At 42.3% G+C, this 18,681-nt stretch overlaps 1 protein-coding gene across 1 annotated transcript in view; it reads right to left on the reverse strand.

Moving 5' to 3' along the window:
- LOC129779894 (organic cation transporter protein) overlaps positions 1–18,681 on the reverse strand; it is a 66,371-nt gene that overhangs the window by 2,956 nt on the left and 44,734 nt on the right. The window contains exons 3-4 of the mRNA XM_055787651.1: positions 10,088–10,656; positions 9,566–9,740 (exon numbers count right to left, since the gene is read on the reverse strand). Of these exons, the coding sequence (XP_055643626.1) occupies positions 9,566–9,740; positions 10,088–10,656 (744 nt within the window). The remainder of the gene's footprint in view (positions 1–9,565; positions 9,741–10,087; positions 10,657–18,681) is intronic.

The following is an 18,681-nucleotide window of genomic DNA, read 5'->3' on the forward strand; positions in this document are numbered from 1 at the left end:
ATACGGAGTGATTTGGACCATCCCTATATCTCAAAAAGTACGGCTCAACTTGGATTTTTTTATAATGCCATCTCCTTCTATTGTTGAACCGTATGTACCTAACGTAAAAAAAATTGGTTAAATTTCATAAGTGAAGGTAAATGGTAGCATGAACACAGCACTTTGATTGTCAGAAAATGTTAATTTTTCGATTGTGGTTTTAAGGTTTTTTCCGCTGATTAAACACACTTTTGTGTATTATGCTGTACAGTTCTGTTCGCCTACAGAGAAAGAACAACTTGATGCAGCAAAACTGTAAGTTTGATAACAATGAATGAAATTAATTGCATTTCAATGTTTGCATGTTGTGTGGTGTGACATGGACACGCTTCTGTGGGGTGAATTGGTCCTACAGGTTTGAAGCTTTTCTTTGGTCTGATTGATTCCAGATGTCGCGGAATTACGAAAAAGGATGGACAGACATCATTGGAAGAAGGAGGAGCTTGAAAAAGCAACACAGGCCATCAAGAACGGATTTTCTTTGACTAAACTCGAAATGCGAAAATGCTCGAAAAACAGTGAAAAGATTCATGCAGGATTCGAAAAGGTCTCAATGTGATTCTTCTGGTCTGGAATCATGCCAAGACACCTAGTATCGATCCCAGAACACTGTTACTGATTGTAACATTATCCCAAAATACTTTACATAAACACAAGTATGTTTTTTTCGATGAAACATACAGTGGACCAAATCACCCCACAGACGGTCCAAATCACCCCGCATCAAATTTTAATGTCCAAAAATCATCTCTTTTATTTCATGATATATTTGGTAATTTGAAGCTTGATATAATGATTAAACATTATTGATTGAGAGAAAACAAGTGTAGCGCAGTGTACAAAGTGACTTTTTTTCATTTTTTTCAATTTCCCCCCATTTCCCTGTAAGTGTTATTTAAGTTCTCGTTGTTTGGTTCCAGCAGTGACCGTATTTTCGAAGTATATAAAACGTTATGAACGTTATGAACGAACTTAGATAAACGATGAACTAACCACTTCGACACATTCGTGATTTTGTTTGAGAATATATAGTTTTGGTTGTGTGGAAATGTATGATATTGTGCCTGCTTATCGTCATTTGGTTCTGTCGCTTCAAAACGATGAGTTATGCGGGCGCTACACGATTCGTACAACGTTTCACTCGAATGTTGGACTCAAACATTTAGCTCGATGAATCGACAAATGTTGTGACGAATGTGCTGCTACACGGTGAAGTGAATGTTCGATTCAATGCACTCGGTCCAAACATTCGGCGAGTATTTGGATCGAATGTTTATTGTTTTTATTTACCATCAAAAACGTTAGGAAACTGGATGATGATGCGAGTATTGAAATTGCTGCCGTAGCAATTGTACTGATATCGGGCTGTAAATTAAAAATGCTTGAAATCAACATTATTAAGCTGCAATATTTTGCCGAATATTTTGAATTTTATGAATCAATTTCATAGTTCCTTCATCTAAAACTTGTAAACAAACCAATCTGTCAAAGATAGATTCGGACGAATCGTGTAGCGGTGTATCGAATGTCATCGTGTGCCGAATCAACGAATGACAAAAATCCTTTGACTAGTGCCACTCGCGTTGGAAGGTAATCCATAACGAACGGATTACCTTCCAACGCGAATATTCGACACTCGACATTGGAGGTTCGTAGCTTGTCAGTCGACTACACGATGCGTCGAATCATCGAGCGTCCAGCATGATAAAAATTGATATGAAAAAACGGCTATGTAACGCTTTAGATAATTTATTTTTACATGCTGATAAAAAATCGGTCGAGTAGATCCTGAGATATCGATACCACCAGTTGAAAACGGGACACGTAAGTCATGGAAACTTTTATATCATAATATAGGGTGTGCAACCTAATTCGTTCCGTTTTTTACATGAAAAACACATTTATTTCAATAATAAAATGAATTAAAACATTAAGTATTGGTCATCGCTAACATCTTCTTTTTCCTATCGGATTCCGTCGCGAAAGAAGCGTTCATTCTTTGAAACCAAGAACGAATCCAGCCAATTTTTGATAGCCTGCTCTGGATTAACCATTTCACTACGGCAGTGTGCTCCGTCGGAGGGCTACTGCTGAGCGGAGCACTGCGCCGAAAAGTATGCATATCACGCTGGTGTGATCGATGTGCAGTATCACCCTGATGTCGTCTATAGACGACACTCGTATCGATAGGGTTGAAGCGTATTCCATGCGTTCTGCGTCCATTAAAACAAATGGTAGTCGGAAGGAGGATGTCCTAAACCAGAATTTTCTACCCATTATTTTCCAAATACACTGGATTCTTTTTTTACGCATTTTTTTTTGCGTTTTTTTATTTTACGTGAGAGCGTTTGCGAGTGTGGTTGTGACGAGCGCACACCGCTGATGGGGCAATCTTTTTTTACGTGATTTCTGAAATTACGCGTTTTTTTAAATGATTTTATTTTTTGGGCGCACGCATCAGTCGCGTAAAAAAAAGAATTCAATATAGATTTTAACATAAACAGTAATATGAGGCCGAGTGTTGTCATGATGTTATATAATCAATTCGTGTCTGGTCGCATAATCTGGACGTTTTTATGCAATAGCTTTAAACGGATCAACGGATCCGGATACTTTTTGAATGTAACATGAAAATCACCACTTTCAAAACGCCCAAACCACTCCCTACAAAATCTATCCGAGTCACCTTATATGACCATTTTTTCAAGTGGAAACAGAAAATCTAAACTTCCCGCATGTGGTGTTTATTTGCAACGCAACTCGACATTCTCAACTCAGTCAAAATTGAACTAGTTGCACAAAACTCAATGACTTGTAAACACAATTTGGTTGACAGATGTTGACACTTCACGATAATCTGTCTCCGTCGTCTATTTTTTAAAACGGAAGTTATGTTGCACATCCAATTTTATAGAGTGAATGACATCGTGAAAAAAGAAAGCAATCAAACATTCTTCGATGTAACTGCTTTGTTCTTTACAACGAAAGTATATATTCAGAACTTTACGAAGGAGAACATGATTTTTGAAATTTCATCATAAAATTTGTCAAATTCTAGATCAAAGTTCAGTTATTACAACAGCCACGGATCTTTGATACACCTTTTTATCTCATTAATAATTCCTTTAATCATTGTCCGCTCATCATACAAACTGTTTTAATCTATCTGAACAGGAAGATATTTACTAATGCTACTTTAAAATAGTTTTAGGAAATTTTGCCTTCTGTATTTTACCTGAATCAACTAGACTTTCAAGAATAATTTGCACCTCATTAGTCAAAAACATTTCTATCCTATTTTGTTGAAAAATTCTAATAAAATAATCAAAGTTAAAAACAATTTCAGCAATATTGTCTGAACAAAGCCAACCTATGTTTGAAAGGACACTGACGATCTGTGGTGAAAAATAACTGTACTTTGCGACTCGGGTTTCCAAATTAATCGCGTATTATAACAAGACGTTCTTTTTGTGAATGAAAGTAGGAAGGGTCCTTTCGATAGAAAATCTAAGAGAAAGGAATAGTACTTTACCATGCTCAAGCAATTTTTCATGATGTTCATCGACGAAGTCGCAGAAACTATTCAATTAAATTGGCAGACAAACTCTTTCCATGCGAACACTCTGAGTAAAGTTAAAATTTAAATTCCAACCAGTTCATTCGAAAGAAAAATATCGACAGTAATGATAAAGAAATATACAGCCATTCCATGTCAAACCGATATAGTGGTTCTCAGATTTTCGTGGGAAGTGGAAATTTTGTTCTTTGTCACAAACCATTAGACCCGTATTTTTTAATTTTTACATTAGGGTGAACATTTCCATTTTAAGGTTGTCCGAAAAATCAACTTTTTTCTCTTTTTTCCAAAAATTACTTTTTTCAAAAATTCATAACTTTTGAACTACTACACCGATTCAAATGATCGAGAATCAGGCCCATCAGATTAAAGCCAATCACCTGGTCTTTTTTGAAAAAAACACTATAACTGCAGAAAATTTGAATTCTGCTCTCGTTATTGTTGATTGTATTCGTTTTTTATTGTTTTCATAGTCTCGGGACCAAAAGCGCTATATTTTTTATATATTTATTTTCTGGAAAGCTAAGAATTTTTCACATAACATATGTTGAAACCAGAGAGGCGTTTTTTTTCGTTTTTGAGTTATGATTTTTCAAAGCTAACCGATGGTTTGAACAATCATTTTTTTTTCTCCATTTTTCCACTACAAAAAATCATAACTTTTGATCTACTGGACCGATTCAGATCATCTGCATATCAAATTAAAGGTCCGAGGTTTTTTTCCCATAATATATCCAAATACCAGAGAGGTGTTATTTTTCCTTTTTAAGTTATGATTTTTCAAAGTTACCATGTTTTCGGTTTTCGTTCAATATTTCTATGCGACTAGACTGGATGTAAGTGACTATAATCCAATTAATTGGCAAGTGTGTTATTTTTTAAAAAAGGCTAGCTAGTAGGCTTTAATTTGATATGTCGATCATCTGAATCGTTCAAAAGTAATAAATTTTTGTAAAAAGTCATTGTTGGGAAAATAAGGGAAAAATGATTTTTTGGACCATCGCTTAGCTTTGAAAAATCATAACTTAAAAACTAAAAAACGCTTCCCTGGTTTCGAGATATGTTATTTGAAAAATCCTCTGCTTTCCAGGAAAAAATATAAAAAAATATAGTGCCTTTGGTCCCGAGACCATGAAAACTATAAAAAACAAATACAATCAATAATAACGAAAACATAATTCAAATTTTCGGCAACTGTAGTATTTTCCCAAAAAATTGGCTAATTGGCTTTAATTTAATATGTCGAACATCTGAATTGGTCCAGGGGTTAAAAGTTATGAATTTTGGAAAAAAGTCATTTTTGGCAAAAATATGAAAAAATCGATTTTTCGGACCACCCTAAAATGGAAATGGTCCTCCTAACAAAAAAATAAAAAAATACTGGTCTGATAATTTGCGATAAAGAACAAAACTACCACTTTTGACGATAATCTGAGAACCACTATATCGGTTTGACATGGAATGGCTGTATATGAAAATGCGCTGTCAAATGTTCGCGTCAAAAACTCGAAAAGTATGAAACCGATTGAGCTCAAAGTAGGACACAATAATTCACTTCAAGGAATATTGTTACGACATAAAAAATAGCAAAAAATGAAGAAATATGATTTTTTATAAGGCCATAGTGCGTTTCGGAAATTAAGTGTCTAATGAAAATCGACCATTCTGTATTAAATATGAGAGTACAGCTAGTACAAAATATAGTATTAGATTTCGAAATATCTTTCGGAGGTAGTTTCAGCAGTAAACAGATTGATCCAGGCCAGAACCTTGGACCTCAAAAATAAAATTTTCTCACAAAGATTCAGCCAGCTCCCATCCCATTCCCGCCCATATCGAAAATTAACTAAAATTCTCAAGACTAAACCTAAGCCTATCCCATCCCTCATTCCTAGTCCTCCAGGTCCTGATCTCTAAATAACCCCCGCTGAAAAAGCTAATGCGCTGGGTCAGCATTTTTGTAGCTCGCCCAGGGCAGACCATGTTCATGAGCAGAGAGCAACCGCTGAAGAGATGGAAGCTAAAATAAAAGCCTCCAAAAACATGCATGAAGGCTCCCGGCTTTGATAACATCTTCAACCTGGAACTTAAACACTTAAGCTCCAGTTTGTATGGATATTTTGCATCGATGCTTACAAATTTGCTACTTCCCTTCGAGGTGGAAGTTAGCTAAAGTTGTACCCATCCTGAAGCCGAGAAAAGTGCCAAAATCAGCTGGGAACTATCGCCCAATCAGCTTACTGTTTGCTCTCTCCAAGGTTTTTGAGAAACTAATCTAATGGCTTTCGCAACAAAAATAATGTTCTCCCTGGTGAGCAGTTTGGATTCAGGAGAGGCCGTTCAACGATCCATCAGCTCATCAGGATAACAAACACCATCAGGCGGAACAAAGCAGTCGCCAAAATAATCGCAACGGCATTGTTGGCTGTCGAGAAGGCATTCAACAATGTCTGGCATGATGGTCTGGTGTTTAAGCTGCATTTTCCAGTGTTTCTTATTGAAATAATTAGAAACTACCTTTCAGACAGAATATTCAAGGTCTCGCTGAATAATGTCTGTTCAGAGGAACTAAACATCATTGCAGGGGTGCAGCATTCTGGGACACCTGCTGATCAAAATATACACGTCAGATATTCCTCCCTTACCAGATGACGACCAATTATCACTTTTCGCAGATGATATGGCTATTATCTATAAGGGACGAATAACACGTGCTCTGACGGCAAAGCTCCAGCAGGGCGTTGATGTTTTGTGTGAATACTACAACAACTGGAAAATTCGTGTGAATAAGGCGAAAACCCAGACCATCATTTTTCCATACTCAAAATCTCCGCGACTTGTTCCACCTGCTAACCTCAGGATCATTCTAGATAATGCATAGACTGGTCCAATGAGGTAAAATATCTCGGCATCACCTTAGACAGTAAGTTGTTATTCAGACAACATATCGACCAAATTGTGAATAAGTGTGGTATAATGATCATATTATTATATCCACTTATTAATAAAAAGTCTTCTCTGTGTCTGATCAACAAACTTGCTGTCTAAAACAAATCATCTAACCGGTGATTGAGTATGGCATGCCTATTTGGAGCAACTCTACCCAGACGCATCGGCTCAAACTCCAACGAAGCCAAAACAAATTCCTCAAAATGATCCTTAACCTTCCGCCCTGGACAAGAACATCAGAGTTCCATGATCTGGCTGGGGTTGAAACACTGGAAACTAGATTCGCCACCAAATTGAAAATGTTTTGAGAGGACTGCATGTACTCTGAACAAACAATTAAAATTTGCAATTCAATTTTATTGTGTTTAAGCGGAGAGAAGGTTCTATCGCATAAAAAATTGCTTTCCCGACACGGTACCACGGTAGTAATGAGACATCAGATCAGAGAAAAATAATATTCCTAGTAAAATTTAGCAATGTTTGAATAGTCACAATTCTTAAAAAAATATACTCATTGGAATGTAACTGGTTGAATTTGACGGGAAAATGCTTGACGCCAGTTAAAGTTGATGAAAATTTTGATGAATCTAATTGGACTGTTTATGATAACGTAAAACACCTTAGTTCTTACTCAAAACTTGACGTGTAGTTATACATGTTTTGCTTCGTTGCATTGAAGCCTTTGATTTTTTGACGTAGAAGTACGTCTTTCATTAAGGGTGCCAAATCAGAAAACAGGTCACGTTTTTATGAAATAAAGTTAACGTTAATAACTATTTTTGCCGCGAACGGATTTTGGCGATTTACATACTAAACGAATCGGAAATTCCCTAAGATTTGTTTAATATGCTATACATTAGAATCCCTTGGTTTGTAAATGGTTAAAATTCATGAAAACTTTAAGCGTTTCCATTTTCCCATACATTTGTTTTGTCCATTTGTGTGCTTTCGCGAACAGAGCTGTCAATAACGAGCAACTTATCGACGACCAACGGAGGGGAAATCGTAGGATTTAAGGTCTCCATGAACAAAGGAAAAGAAGAAGAATGAAGGGGAATTTTTGCCTAGAGTATAAACAGTGGATCTCGCTGAGGCAAACGTATAGAGGCGAATGAACTGCAAAGTTTAAAGCCTCTTAAAAACAAAGAATAGAATAGAATAAGGCAAACCTTCATTCGGCATCGGACTGTTGAGCAATCCAGTTCACTTTGCTTTCGCTGCGCTTCGATCTAAGATTGGACCCCACCAGTGGTAATTCAACTTGGATATCGTTGTGTGGTTTCTCCAGTTCGTTTTTCGCGTTATTCGTATCGTGTGTTTTTTCTTCCGTGTCATAAATTGGATGCTTCGCATAGTGTGTGATGAGAAATAAGAAGAGGAAGGCTGGCTCGAGCCCTGCAAATAACGAACGCATTGCCAGGGGCAATAAAATTTCGAGGCAAGCGTCATCTATTGATGCACGCGATGTTGGTGCAGTGAAAAGCGCTCACACTGAATCGAGCCTTCGCATCGAACAACAGCGAAGTAGGCGAAAATGTAAACGCCGTTACCCAGGCAGCAACCAAAATCAAGCTCCCCCGCTGGTGGTGAAGGCGGTTGCTCTTGACAAACTCATCAGCGAATTCGCATCGATGGGTGTTATAGCAGAGTACAAGCTGTGTGGCATAATTCAGTCTTTTTCCAAGCAGTTAACATTGTTTGTTTTTTCCGTCATCATAAGGGCTTCGTTGGTGCTTTTGACATTGCATGAATGCATTAAACTGACGTTATGGCGAAGCAGGCGTTAAGGTTGTACGCCAAAAAATCATTTGGGGAATACCAGGCATCTTGAATGTCGTACTGGAATGTTATAAGTTATTTGGGTTCGCGTGCCAGGCGAAAAACTGCCTTCAACTAGGTCTTGATCATAATGAAGCAATGCTCCTGTTTTCGAGGTTGTTGATATTAAAAAAAAGAGATTATTTGGCTTGTTTAATCACCAAGAAAGTGAATGTCGTTCTGGAATGTTGTATGTGATTAGGTTTCGCTTGCCAGTAGCAAAACTTCCTCCACTAAGGGTGACAGCTGCGCTTATCTCGAGTATGAGAAAATAATGCAACTTTTTTCGAGGCCAGTAATATAAACAGAAGTGTTTCTTTTGAGAATAGCGCAAAATGATGAGAGGTGTTTATGTTCCTAGTAGTTTCAAAGCAAGTCTATGTCAATTGCGAAAAAGGCCACCGGAATAGCGTTCGAGGTAAATTTTTAATGCATTATCATGAAACAAATTGCGACATACGATCAGCTAGTGTATTGTTCTGCGAAGGCAAGAATGAATCATCAGTCAATTATCGTCAACTGATTTTACAATGAAAAAAACATTTCAGAGATTATTATACTAAGTAGTTGTTTCTAAAATTTCACAGCATTATAGAATAATATCCAAGGTTTAAACAAGCGACTTTTATAATATAACAGCGTAGTTCTACGTCAACAATGTGGTCGTATTTTGGACACAACCTCCTATAATTTTTTTTAAATGTTATGATTCATCAACCTACCTCCACACCAAGGTGATCGCTGAGTGTTCCCTGGTAATACTTTTCAAGGTACCCATTTTTAAAGCAAATACTAAAAGTTTGTTGTTGTAAATAACATGAACCGTTTAAATTCCGCTCATAGACTCGATATTTATAGAAATACCATCGAAAAAGGTTAGAATTGATCAAAAGATAGTGTGTCAACATGACAATCCTCATACAAATCGAATGATTTGATGGCTGCGTCGTCGGAACGACTTTCCAAACAACTCAATATAGAATTTTTATTGCAAAATAGACTAAGCTTTTTACAATAGACAAAACATATAAAATCATCATGGCTCTATTCGATAGTTTTGATAATGTTACGCTATTCGCGAACGGGTCCGAACTTGCTCCAGTTGAATGTCACATAGGTTATTTGTGGTTAGAGACTGGGGTGAAGTTTTCTTTCCCTTTCTTTCTCGGAGAAAATACTCACCTATCATTGCCAACGTGATAATCACCCAAAGATTGCCATCCGGAACGAAATTCATCACGATGCACGAGATGCCAGCAACGACCATGTACAGGAATAAATTACTACGTAATCCAAGCTTCAGCACGACCACGATGCTGAGACAGATTGCGATCGACTCGACGGCACCGGCGAGGACCTACCAGGGGAACACAGAGAAAACGGAGGAATAAGTTTCGGTATGAACTTCTTGGATTGTACGTGTGTGTGTTTGTGTGGGAGGAGGGGTGTATTATTTAACCATCGACTGGAATTAGTTTCGATAATCTCAATTAATTAGTTTTGAATTAGCTACCCTTCTGGGGACAGAGAAGCTGTGAGGTATAGAAGGAAATTAGGCGTTGATTGACTTTTGTATGTCGATGTCTCCTAATTTGATCATTTAGATTTATGTATTTATTTTTAACAAGGTTTACGTGTTTACAAGGTTATAGTATCTTTCTCGAGACTGGAATAGAAGAATTAGTTATGTGGAATGTAACTTACGGTATTTATATAGATATCTCCGCCGAAATTGCTGAGGTGCAATGTGATTCCAAAGTAGATTAACACGATGCCAAACCACACTATGAGCATAATAACTGTTGTCCGTAGGAACTCCATTCGGAAAAGATCAAAAATAGATACTACTTCGTGGTTGCTATCCTGCTCTTCGCCATTGAGCGTTTTCTCGTAATTTTGTGGCAGTTTCAATCCGTTCGTTTCGGCAGCCCTATCAATAACAAGTTTCAGTTCGTCAATTCTTCCCTTAGCCAATAACCACCGGGGTGATTCTGGGAGCCAGAACCAGATAGAAAGCAGAATTGCTCCGGGTGCACTTATGACAAACTGCATGATTCGCCAGTCGCGTGTTACGTATGCGATACCAGCAGCCAGCATATAGGAAACCGCAACGGGTAGGATGTTCAGAATACCGACCACCGTCCGGTATTTTCCACTGACGAGTTCCACGACCAGCACGAAACTCACCACAGCCACGGACATCGAGGCGAAACCAATGATAACACGGAGGGTCATGTACAGCTCGAGGGAACTGACGAACCCAAGAAGGAAACCTGCGAGAGGAAATTTTCATTAGACAAATGCTGTGTGAATAATAACATTTTTCAATAGGAAAACGATCAATGAATGAATTATTAGAGTGCAAAGTACGGCTAAAATCATTATTCAATATTCTAATCTGCATCTGATGTAGTAACTATGATCAGAGCGCTTAAATTATAATCAAATTGAAATTCTCATGCCTATAGTAATGCAAAACAAACCATTCGTCACGTGTTAAAAAGATAATCAGCTCGCAGCACACGATAGATGATGTGTCTTCTAACATACCATGATAGTACGTGCTGAAATTACACCTCTTAAGATAAGCTGACACTTAAGTCTCACGAAATATGCGCCGATGTGTAGTTCGCGCCGGGTCACGTCTCTGTTAGCAATGTCGGTGCGGGCTGAACCAAAGCTCCAAACGGGCCTCAAATTGATTTGATATACCGCTATAAGTAATTTAATTTGATACATTCGTCGCTTGATTCCTTGATTCCGCATGATAAGAACATGACAGTTTTTTTCTGAGCTAGTGCAATAATCCTAAAGCGGAAGTTATAATTTGGGCGTGACATAAGCTTTGAATTTCTACTCGATAAATGCGGGCAACAACCGAGTGAATATGTAATTATGGCGCGCTGAGCTGTGCATTGTTTTCGGGTGAATCATGGAATAGTTACGAAACCCTTTTCCGTCACATAACGCAATTCATGGTCGCTTCAATGTGATATACACCCTTTGCTACATAAACGTTATTATACGTTTCCTACCTGCCTGGCCTGGCTACCTGGTCCACTCCAAAAATTTTAGATTTGACAATAAAAATGTTTCTGGGCATTGATCTTGTACTGACTGATAAAAATGTGGGGATTTCGTAGGTCGTTGTAAGTTTTAAATGATAATCTTCCATTGGAAGCCGGAAACAGTAAAATAAAAAGGAATTAATCTGTTCACCTATGTCGATCCGTATACTACTACATAGAGTAATCATGTCGTGCTCGAACATTTTTCAACAGAGTTTGAAGCCAATATTCGCGCACATTAGTAGGGCGCCCTATTGCTTCACTGTCATAAATGTCGAGTGAATCAACTTTGCCAAGGAAGCCGATATGTGGGTCGAACCGAATGAAGTTCGTTACATATATGATCAATTTTCTCTCCTCAAATGGTAGCCTACTGTACTAAGTTAAGCCGAAGTCAGAATATGCTAGAACTATTTGAGATACTCACGCTGCACTACATGCTTTTTTTTTTGGCAGACTTATCTCACTTCTTAACTAGGCGAACCTAGCCAGAATTTTCACCTGCCCCCGGGCTTCTGAATGCCAAAGGGGGACTAGGCTCTGCGGAATGCACGTATCTGCATGCTCGTGCTGTTTTAGTCCTGACCGAGGAATTGTCGGACAATCGCGCAGGTGCTAAGGATGACCGACTTTTGGATGCCGGCCAATTCCTTCTCGATGTTCAACACCTTTAGCGCTTCCAGAAGTGTCTTCGGGATAATTCCAGTTCCAGAGAGAACGACTGGAACAATTCTTGGGACCTCCCTTAGCCTCCACAGTTCCTTGAGCTCCACGGCCAATGGTCGGTACTTGCAGATTTTGCGACCGTGGGTCTCCTCCAGATTCTGGTTCAGTGGAATAGCGACATCGATGATGGTGACTTTGCGGTCGCTCTTGTCGTAAACCATTATATCTGGGCGGTTGTGGTGGATCGAGAGGTCGGTCAGAACAGTGCGATCCCAGTACAGCTTGAAACGGTCATTTTCCAGGACAGGTACCGGTAGTTTGGTACGTTGTCTTCCAGCAGAGCACATTGGAGCGCCAGTTGTCGATGAACAATACGGGCCACGTTGTTGTGGCGCTCGGTGTAGGCTGGGTTGGCCAAAACGGGACAGCCTCCCATAATGTGCTCTATGTTTTCACCTGGTTGATGGCACATCCGGCAAATGTCATCAACGTCTTGATGCCAGACGTACCGCCTGCAGTTTCTCGTCGGCATTATCCTGTCCTGGATGGCTATCATGTCGGCTTCTACTACTGAAGAGAGTTCACCACGCGTTAGCCACAGATTAGATGCGGCCTTGTCGACGTGTGGCCGGTTCAGTTGATGGGGGTGGGCACCATGCACTGCCTTCTGCTTCCAAGCTGCAATCTTCTCCTCCACTGTCTGCAGATTGTAGTTTAGTTGGTACTCCGCTTGCGCCAAGTGCAGAGCGCTGTATCCTCTGTCAGCGGCGCAGACAGCCCGGTATAGCGCGTTTTGGTTGGCGCGTTCTGCGAAGTACTCGCGCAGTTGTCGTACCTGGGCAACACACAGTGCAGAAATGTCGACGATTCCAAGTCCCCCTTCTTTGCGTGGTAGTGAAACTCTCTCCAGTGCCGATTGAGGATGGTGCATTCCGGCCTCTTTGAATGCTTTCCTCATCCTCCTCTCAAGGTCCTCTAGGTCAGTTTTGCTCCATTTGACTACACCAAAACTGAAGGTCAGCAGGGGAACCGCGAATGTGTTGATCGCGCTTACCTTGTTCCCCGCGTTGAGGAAAGTCCTCAGGACACAGTTCACTCGACTCAAGAACTTGTCTCGCAGCTCCGTCTTGATGTCGAAGTGGCGAATCCCGGTGAGCTGTCGGAATCCAAGATATTTATAGGATTCGCCACGAACCATGTCTCTTATAAACTCGCCGTCATAGACCTCGTAGCCTCCGGATTCGGTAAGTTGTCCTTTCAGCAGGTGGACACAGCGACACTTGTCGAGGCCGAACTCCATACAGATGTCCCTGCTTATTTCTTCGACAACCCGGATAGCTACACCTAGACGCTGACGTGAATCAGCGTAGACCTTGAGATCGTCCATGTAAAAGGTATGGGTCACTTCTTCGTGGGCGCCGTCGCCATACCTTATTTTATAGCCATGACCGTTTCTATTGAGCGTCCTACTGAGGGGGTTCAGTGCCAGACAAAACCAAAGCGGGCTGAAAGAGTCGCCTTGGAAGATCCCCCTCTTTATCTGCAGCGTTCTAGACTGCAACACATTTTCCCCATCACTAAGGTGCAGAGACGTGCTCCACTGCCTCATCGCATGCTGCAGGAACCTAACGACGACGGGATCAATTTTGTAGAGCTCCAATACCCGGACGAGAAACGAGTGAGGTATGGAGTCATAAGCCTTCCTGTAATCGATATAGGCCATGCTTAGGTTCCGCTGGATATAAACCGCCTGGCCGACTATGGCTGCGTCGATGATGGCCTGGTCTTTGCAGCCATGCGTATTTTTTCTGCATCCTTTCTGCTCTTCTGCGATGATATGGTGTTGTTCGCAGTGGGCAGAAACTTTGGCGGTTATGATGCGGCTTAATATCTTGTACAGACTCGATAGGCACGTTATCGGCCTGTACTTTGATGGGTTCAATGTGTTGCTGTCTTTCGGGAGGAGGAATGTGACGCCACGGGTGGCGAATTCAGGGAGGTTGTGTGGGTCACGTAGCACCTTGTTGAAGCACTCAGCTATCTTTTGATGTGCGACGGTCAGCTTCTTGTGCCGCGCTTGTTTAGGATCCGTTGCTCCAATCTCCTTCGCCATGGAGGCTCAAGCCTTTCACGGAGATGTTGGAGCAGTCCGCCTCTTGGCCTAATACGGTATCCTAAACTTTTGGCGGTCGCCACAGCAGCACAGTAAACTTTCAGTTGCAGCTCCTCCATGTTCTCAGCATCAACCAAGTGCAGCGGAAGAACGTGCTCGTTCATGAGCTTTACTGCACTTGTCAGCCTGCGGGAATGCTGCAACTTCGGGATCCTGGGGCGCGACAATGGGTCTGTGTCGCGGAACTGTGAGATCGCCTCGTCGTAGTGGAAGACCAGATCGCGTAGTAGTTGTTGATCTGGCTGTGGGTCTTCCGGCTCAGGGGGTTGTTGTACTGTGGCCTCCACTGGTGCTGATTCGCGTGCCCCACTCGCGAATGAATTGCTCAGCCGTACTGAACTTCGTCTCGACACATCGCTTGCTCTGTTGTTCCTGGAGCTTATTTCTCTCTGCACCTGCTGCTTGATCTCGTCGATTTGCGTTTGGGAGAGCATGTTGTTGCGTACTATCGCTCTACGCCTCGCGTTCATCGCGTTCTGATCAAGCCTCCCGACGAACTCTGGATACGCTTCCTCGAACATTGTTAGTATTCGAGGGCGACCGCTCATGTCCGTCTCCAAAGCAGTGCAGATGTAATAGGCGCGGATCACGAATTCATTAATTTCGTGTGTCCACATGATCCGGTTGAACCCGGCTGGTGGCCCGCTCTTGCACATCGCCCTCCAGCCGCTGGCCGCTCGCTCTTACGCCCGTTCCAGGACCAGCTCCAGTTCGGGGACCCTCCTCGGGTGATCGCATTCTAATTACTCTTCGTGATCGTAGCTCCATTTTGTTGGGTGTATCTCCTTTGCCCGGGAGACAGCGGGTTGGCAAGGCCTCCATGACCCGGGAGGCCTTCCCCGGGAGAGATATAGCGCTCTGACTCGCTCGCACCCCCTCACTTAGCCACTTTCGACACCCGTTCTCGGAGCCAAGACCAGGTGTGTGTTTCCAGTTCACGCCCGATCTAAAAATGTCGTCATATGATCTTCGTGGAGGCGTGAGATAGGAACATTTGAGACCAACAGGCAGGCTCCTACCCTATGTTGATCCCCATTTGAGAACCAAGTTTTTTTTTTATAGAGGTGAGGAACGCTCTACCAGCCTTATCTGGGAAGGGTTAACCCAGACGTCGAGTGGGGATCGCACCCACAAAAACCAAGCCCTCTACTCGTTGCCTTATTTCCCCTGGGACCACATCTAGGCGACTACTTCAGGGGGCGGCTGTGCTCATGCACTCTTCGAGTTTTCAACGCTGACTAGCGTTGTCCTTCCCTTTTTCTCAACATTTTTTCTCTCTATTCGCTTTTCATTCCACTGCGCTTATGTCCTCTTCGCAGGCATCCATTTACCCGTCGAGACGTGTACCGATTAGGAATTGCCCTCCAACTTGACGCGCAACCCGTCACAGTCACCCTCGCGGGATTTCTCACCTGTCGAGACGTGCACCGATTAGGAAGCGCCCTCCAACTTGACGCGCGCCCCGTCACAATCACCCTCGCAGGATTGCTCTTCCCAGCGGAGTGCCGATTAGGTAATGCCCTCCTACATGACGCGCACTCCGTCACAGCTACTCTCGTGGGGTATACACCATTTTGATCATGGCTTCATCCTTCGCGGTGTTTCTCCATCCAGGCCACGATCAGGCGTTGCCAGGCAGGCATTTTTGCTGTTCTCCGCGGCAGTATCCGGTTACCTGTCGAGACGTGCACCGATTAGGAAGCGCCCTCCAACTTGACGCGCGCCCCGTCACAGTCACCCTCGCAGGATTTCTCTTCCCAGCGGAGCGCCGATTAGGTAGTGCCCTCCAACATGACGCGCACTCCGTCACAGCTACTCTCGTGGGGTATGCACCATTTTGGTCATGGTTTCATCCTTGATGCTCGCTCCTTCGAGCGTTCGCGGTGTTCTTCCATCCAGGCCACGATCAGGCGTTGTCAGGCAGGCATTTTTCAGTCATTCGCGGCAGTATCCGATTACCTGTCGAGACGTGCACCGATTAGGAAGCGCCCTCCAACTTGACGCGCGCCCCGTCACAGTCACCCTCGCAGGATTTCTCTTCCCAGCGGAGCGCCGATTAGCTAGTGCCCTCCAACATGACGCGCACTCCGTCACAGCTACTCTCGTGGGGTATGCACCATTTTGATCATGGTTTCATCCTTGATGCTCGCTCCTTCGAAACGTTCGCAGTGTTTCTCCATCCAGGCCACGATCAGGCGTTGCCAGGCAGGCATTTTTGCTCTTCTCCGTGGCAGTATCCGGTTACCTGTCGAGACGTGCACCGATTAGGAAGCGCCCTCCAACTTGACGCGCGCCCCGTCACAGTCACCCTCGCAGGATTTCTCTTCCCAGCGGAGCGCCGATTAGGTAGTGTCCTCCAACATGACGCGCACTCCGTCACGGTGGCTCTCGGGGGGGGACTATCCGGTACTACAGCCGTCTCGATTGTTCATCTCTTATGGTCAGGCGTTATCCGCATGCTGGTCGGTCCTCCACTTCCGCTGTAGCTCGGACATGATATATACGATTGCACTGTTTACTGCGTTCCAGGTGCCCTCATCACGACACATTTCCTCAACGATGTTCCCAGCATGAAGGGTAGGCAGCCCCTCGCGCACTGTGGTGAATCTGGGACATTCGAATACGATGTGTTCCGGTGTTTCCTCCACATTTCCACACCCCGGACAAAGAGGCGATCTTGCGTGTCCGAACCGGTACAGATACTGTCTGAAGCAGCCATGACCAGACAAAAACTGCGTTAGATGGAAATTTACCTCTCCGTGTTTCCTGTTCACCCAGCCCATTAGTGTCGGTATGAGCCTGTGTGTCCACCTGCCGTTTTGCGCCGCACTCCACTCTTGCTGCCACCTAGCCATCGACTCCGCCCTCATTAGCTTCCGGATTCCTCTGGTTCCCCTCCTCCTATAGCACTCGCTGTCCTCCGCCAAGATGATGTCTATGGGGACCAACCTGGCTATGGCTATGACTACATGCTGTTAATTAGCTATTTATGGTGTCATATTCGGAACACTATTTAAATTGCTTTGCGCTGTCGTAGGTGTCTTCAAAGTCGGTGAAGATTTTCACGATTCTCTTCCGAAGATGGTCTAGGTTCAATTTGGAAAAGATTGAGATGTACAAATTGACAAAATTCAAGAACTGTCGGCCCACATTTCCGACCGTTTGCGACGTACAGGCAGACACTAATGATCGGTTGACACTAAAACCTGACAGATGTGGTCGTACCAACATAAGAAAAAAATTAACCGATTCCCGCATGCACGGTATGTTTAAATAAAAAATTCCTGGTACTTACTGATCATTTTGTGTATTTTGTATGATTTTTTTTACCGCCGTCCGGAAGGGCAGTAAAACGCTCTTCCAAACCAAATCACTCTATGGAAAATATTGTATAGGGTACCAAATAACAATTTTTGACTATTTTGTTTCAATCCCTATGAGGTTCACCAAAGGATCTATGGTAAAAAACATATCTTTAAATTTTTTGCACGCTATTCTCGATAGCTTCGAGATAAAAATTTTTAAAAAATACTGAAAGTACATCTAACTATGATGTATCGAGAAATATTATCAAAAAAAAAATTTCATCAAAAATTTAAGCACTAAAAAAATCTTGAAGAAAATCTTGTTATACAGTACTACTTTTATTCGTTTTCAAATGTGTTTTTACGCCTTTTCCCGGTATGTATAGTTAGTACTTAGTTTGAGACTAGAGAGTTTGAAAGTACTGGTTTAATTTCTATTTAAATACTAGCTGCCCCGGCACACTTCGTCCCGCCCAAAATTTATTTTTCGTTATTACATTCATGTTTCCTTACTAAGCGCTGTTCATGGGTCCAATCGCAGAATTGTTCATTGTGTAGGGGACACTTATCCCACCGCTGTCACCAGATGTAGGGGACACTTTATCCAGTGTCGTCCCTTTCTTCGGGAGGTCCAGATTACTGAACTTCACACACTCCCACTTCACTTTTGCCGGATCAAACACGGTTTCCGGTTCAGTTTACTGTTCTAGAAACCGCTAACACAAACGGGAACACTCCTCGATTCTTGGAACCGAATTCTCTGGAAACAGAACAACGTTTAAAAGTGACTGTCTTCGACCGTGTCTATTTTATTACTCCCCTGTTAACAACTTTCATCTTACCAACTAATTATTCGTACAAATTCCTATGGGAGGTGCTTGGAGTCGTTTTTCGAGAGAGAAAATACAATTAACCAATTGCAATCGAATTAGCTATATATAATCGTAAACAGTAATTTGTTTAAGCGGAATTTTCGTCGCGTGAATAATGAACTGTCGCCACGAGCCACATAGAAACCCGAGCTTATTTTTTTATACTCGCGATACTGGAGTTCGTGTTGGAAAAAAAGTTAAACCTGGTCAGCGA

Source organism: Toxorhynchites rutilus, chromosome 3 (genome assembly GCF_029784135.1).
Source record: "Toxorhynchites rutilus septentrionalis strain SRP chromosome 3, ASM2978413v1, whole genome shotgun sequence".
Lineage (NCBI taxonomy): Eukaryota > Metazoa > Arthropoda > Insecta > Diptera > Culicidae > Toxorhynchites > Toxorhynchites rutilus.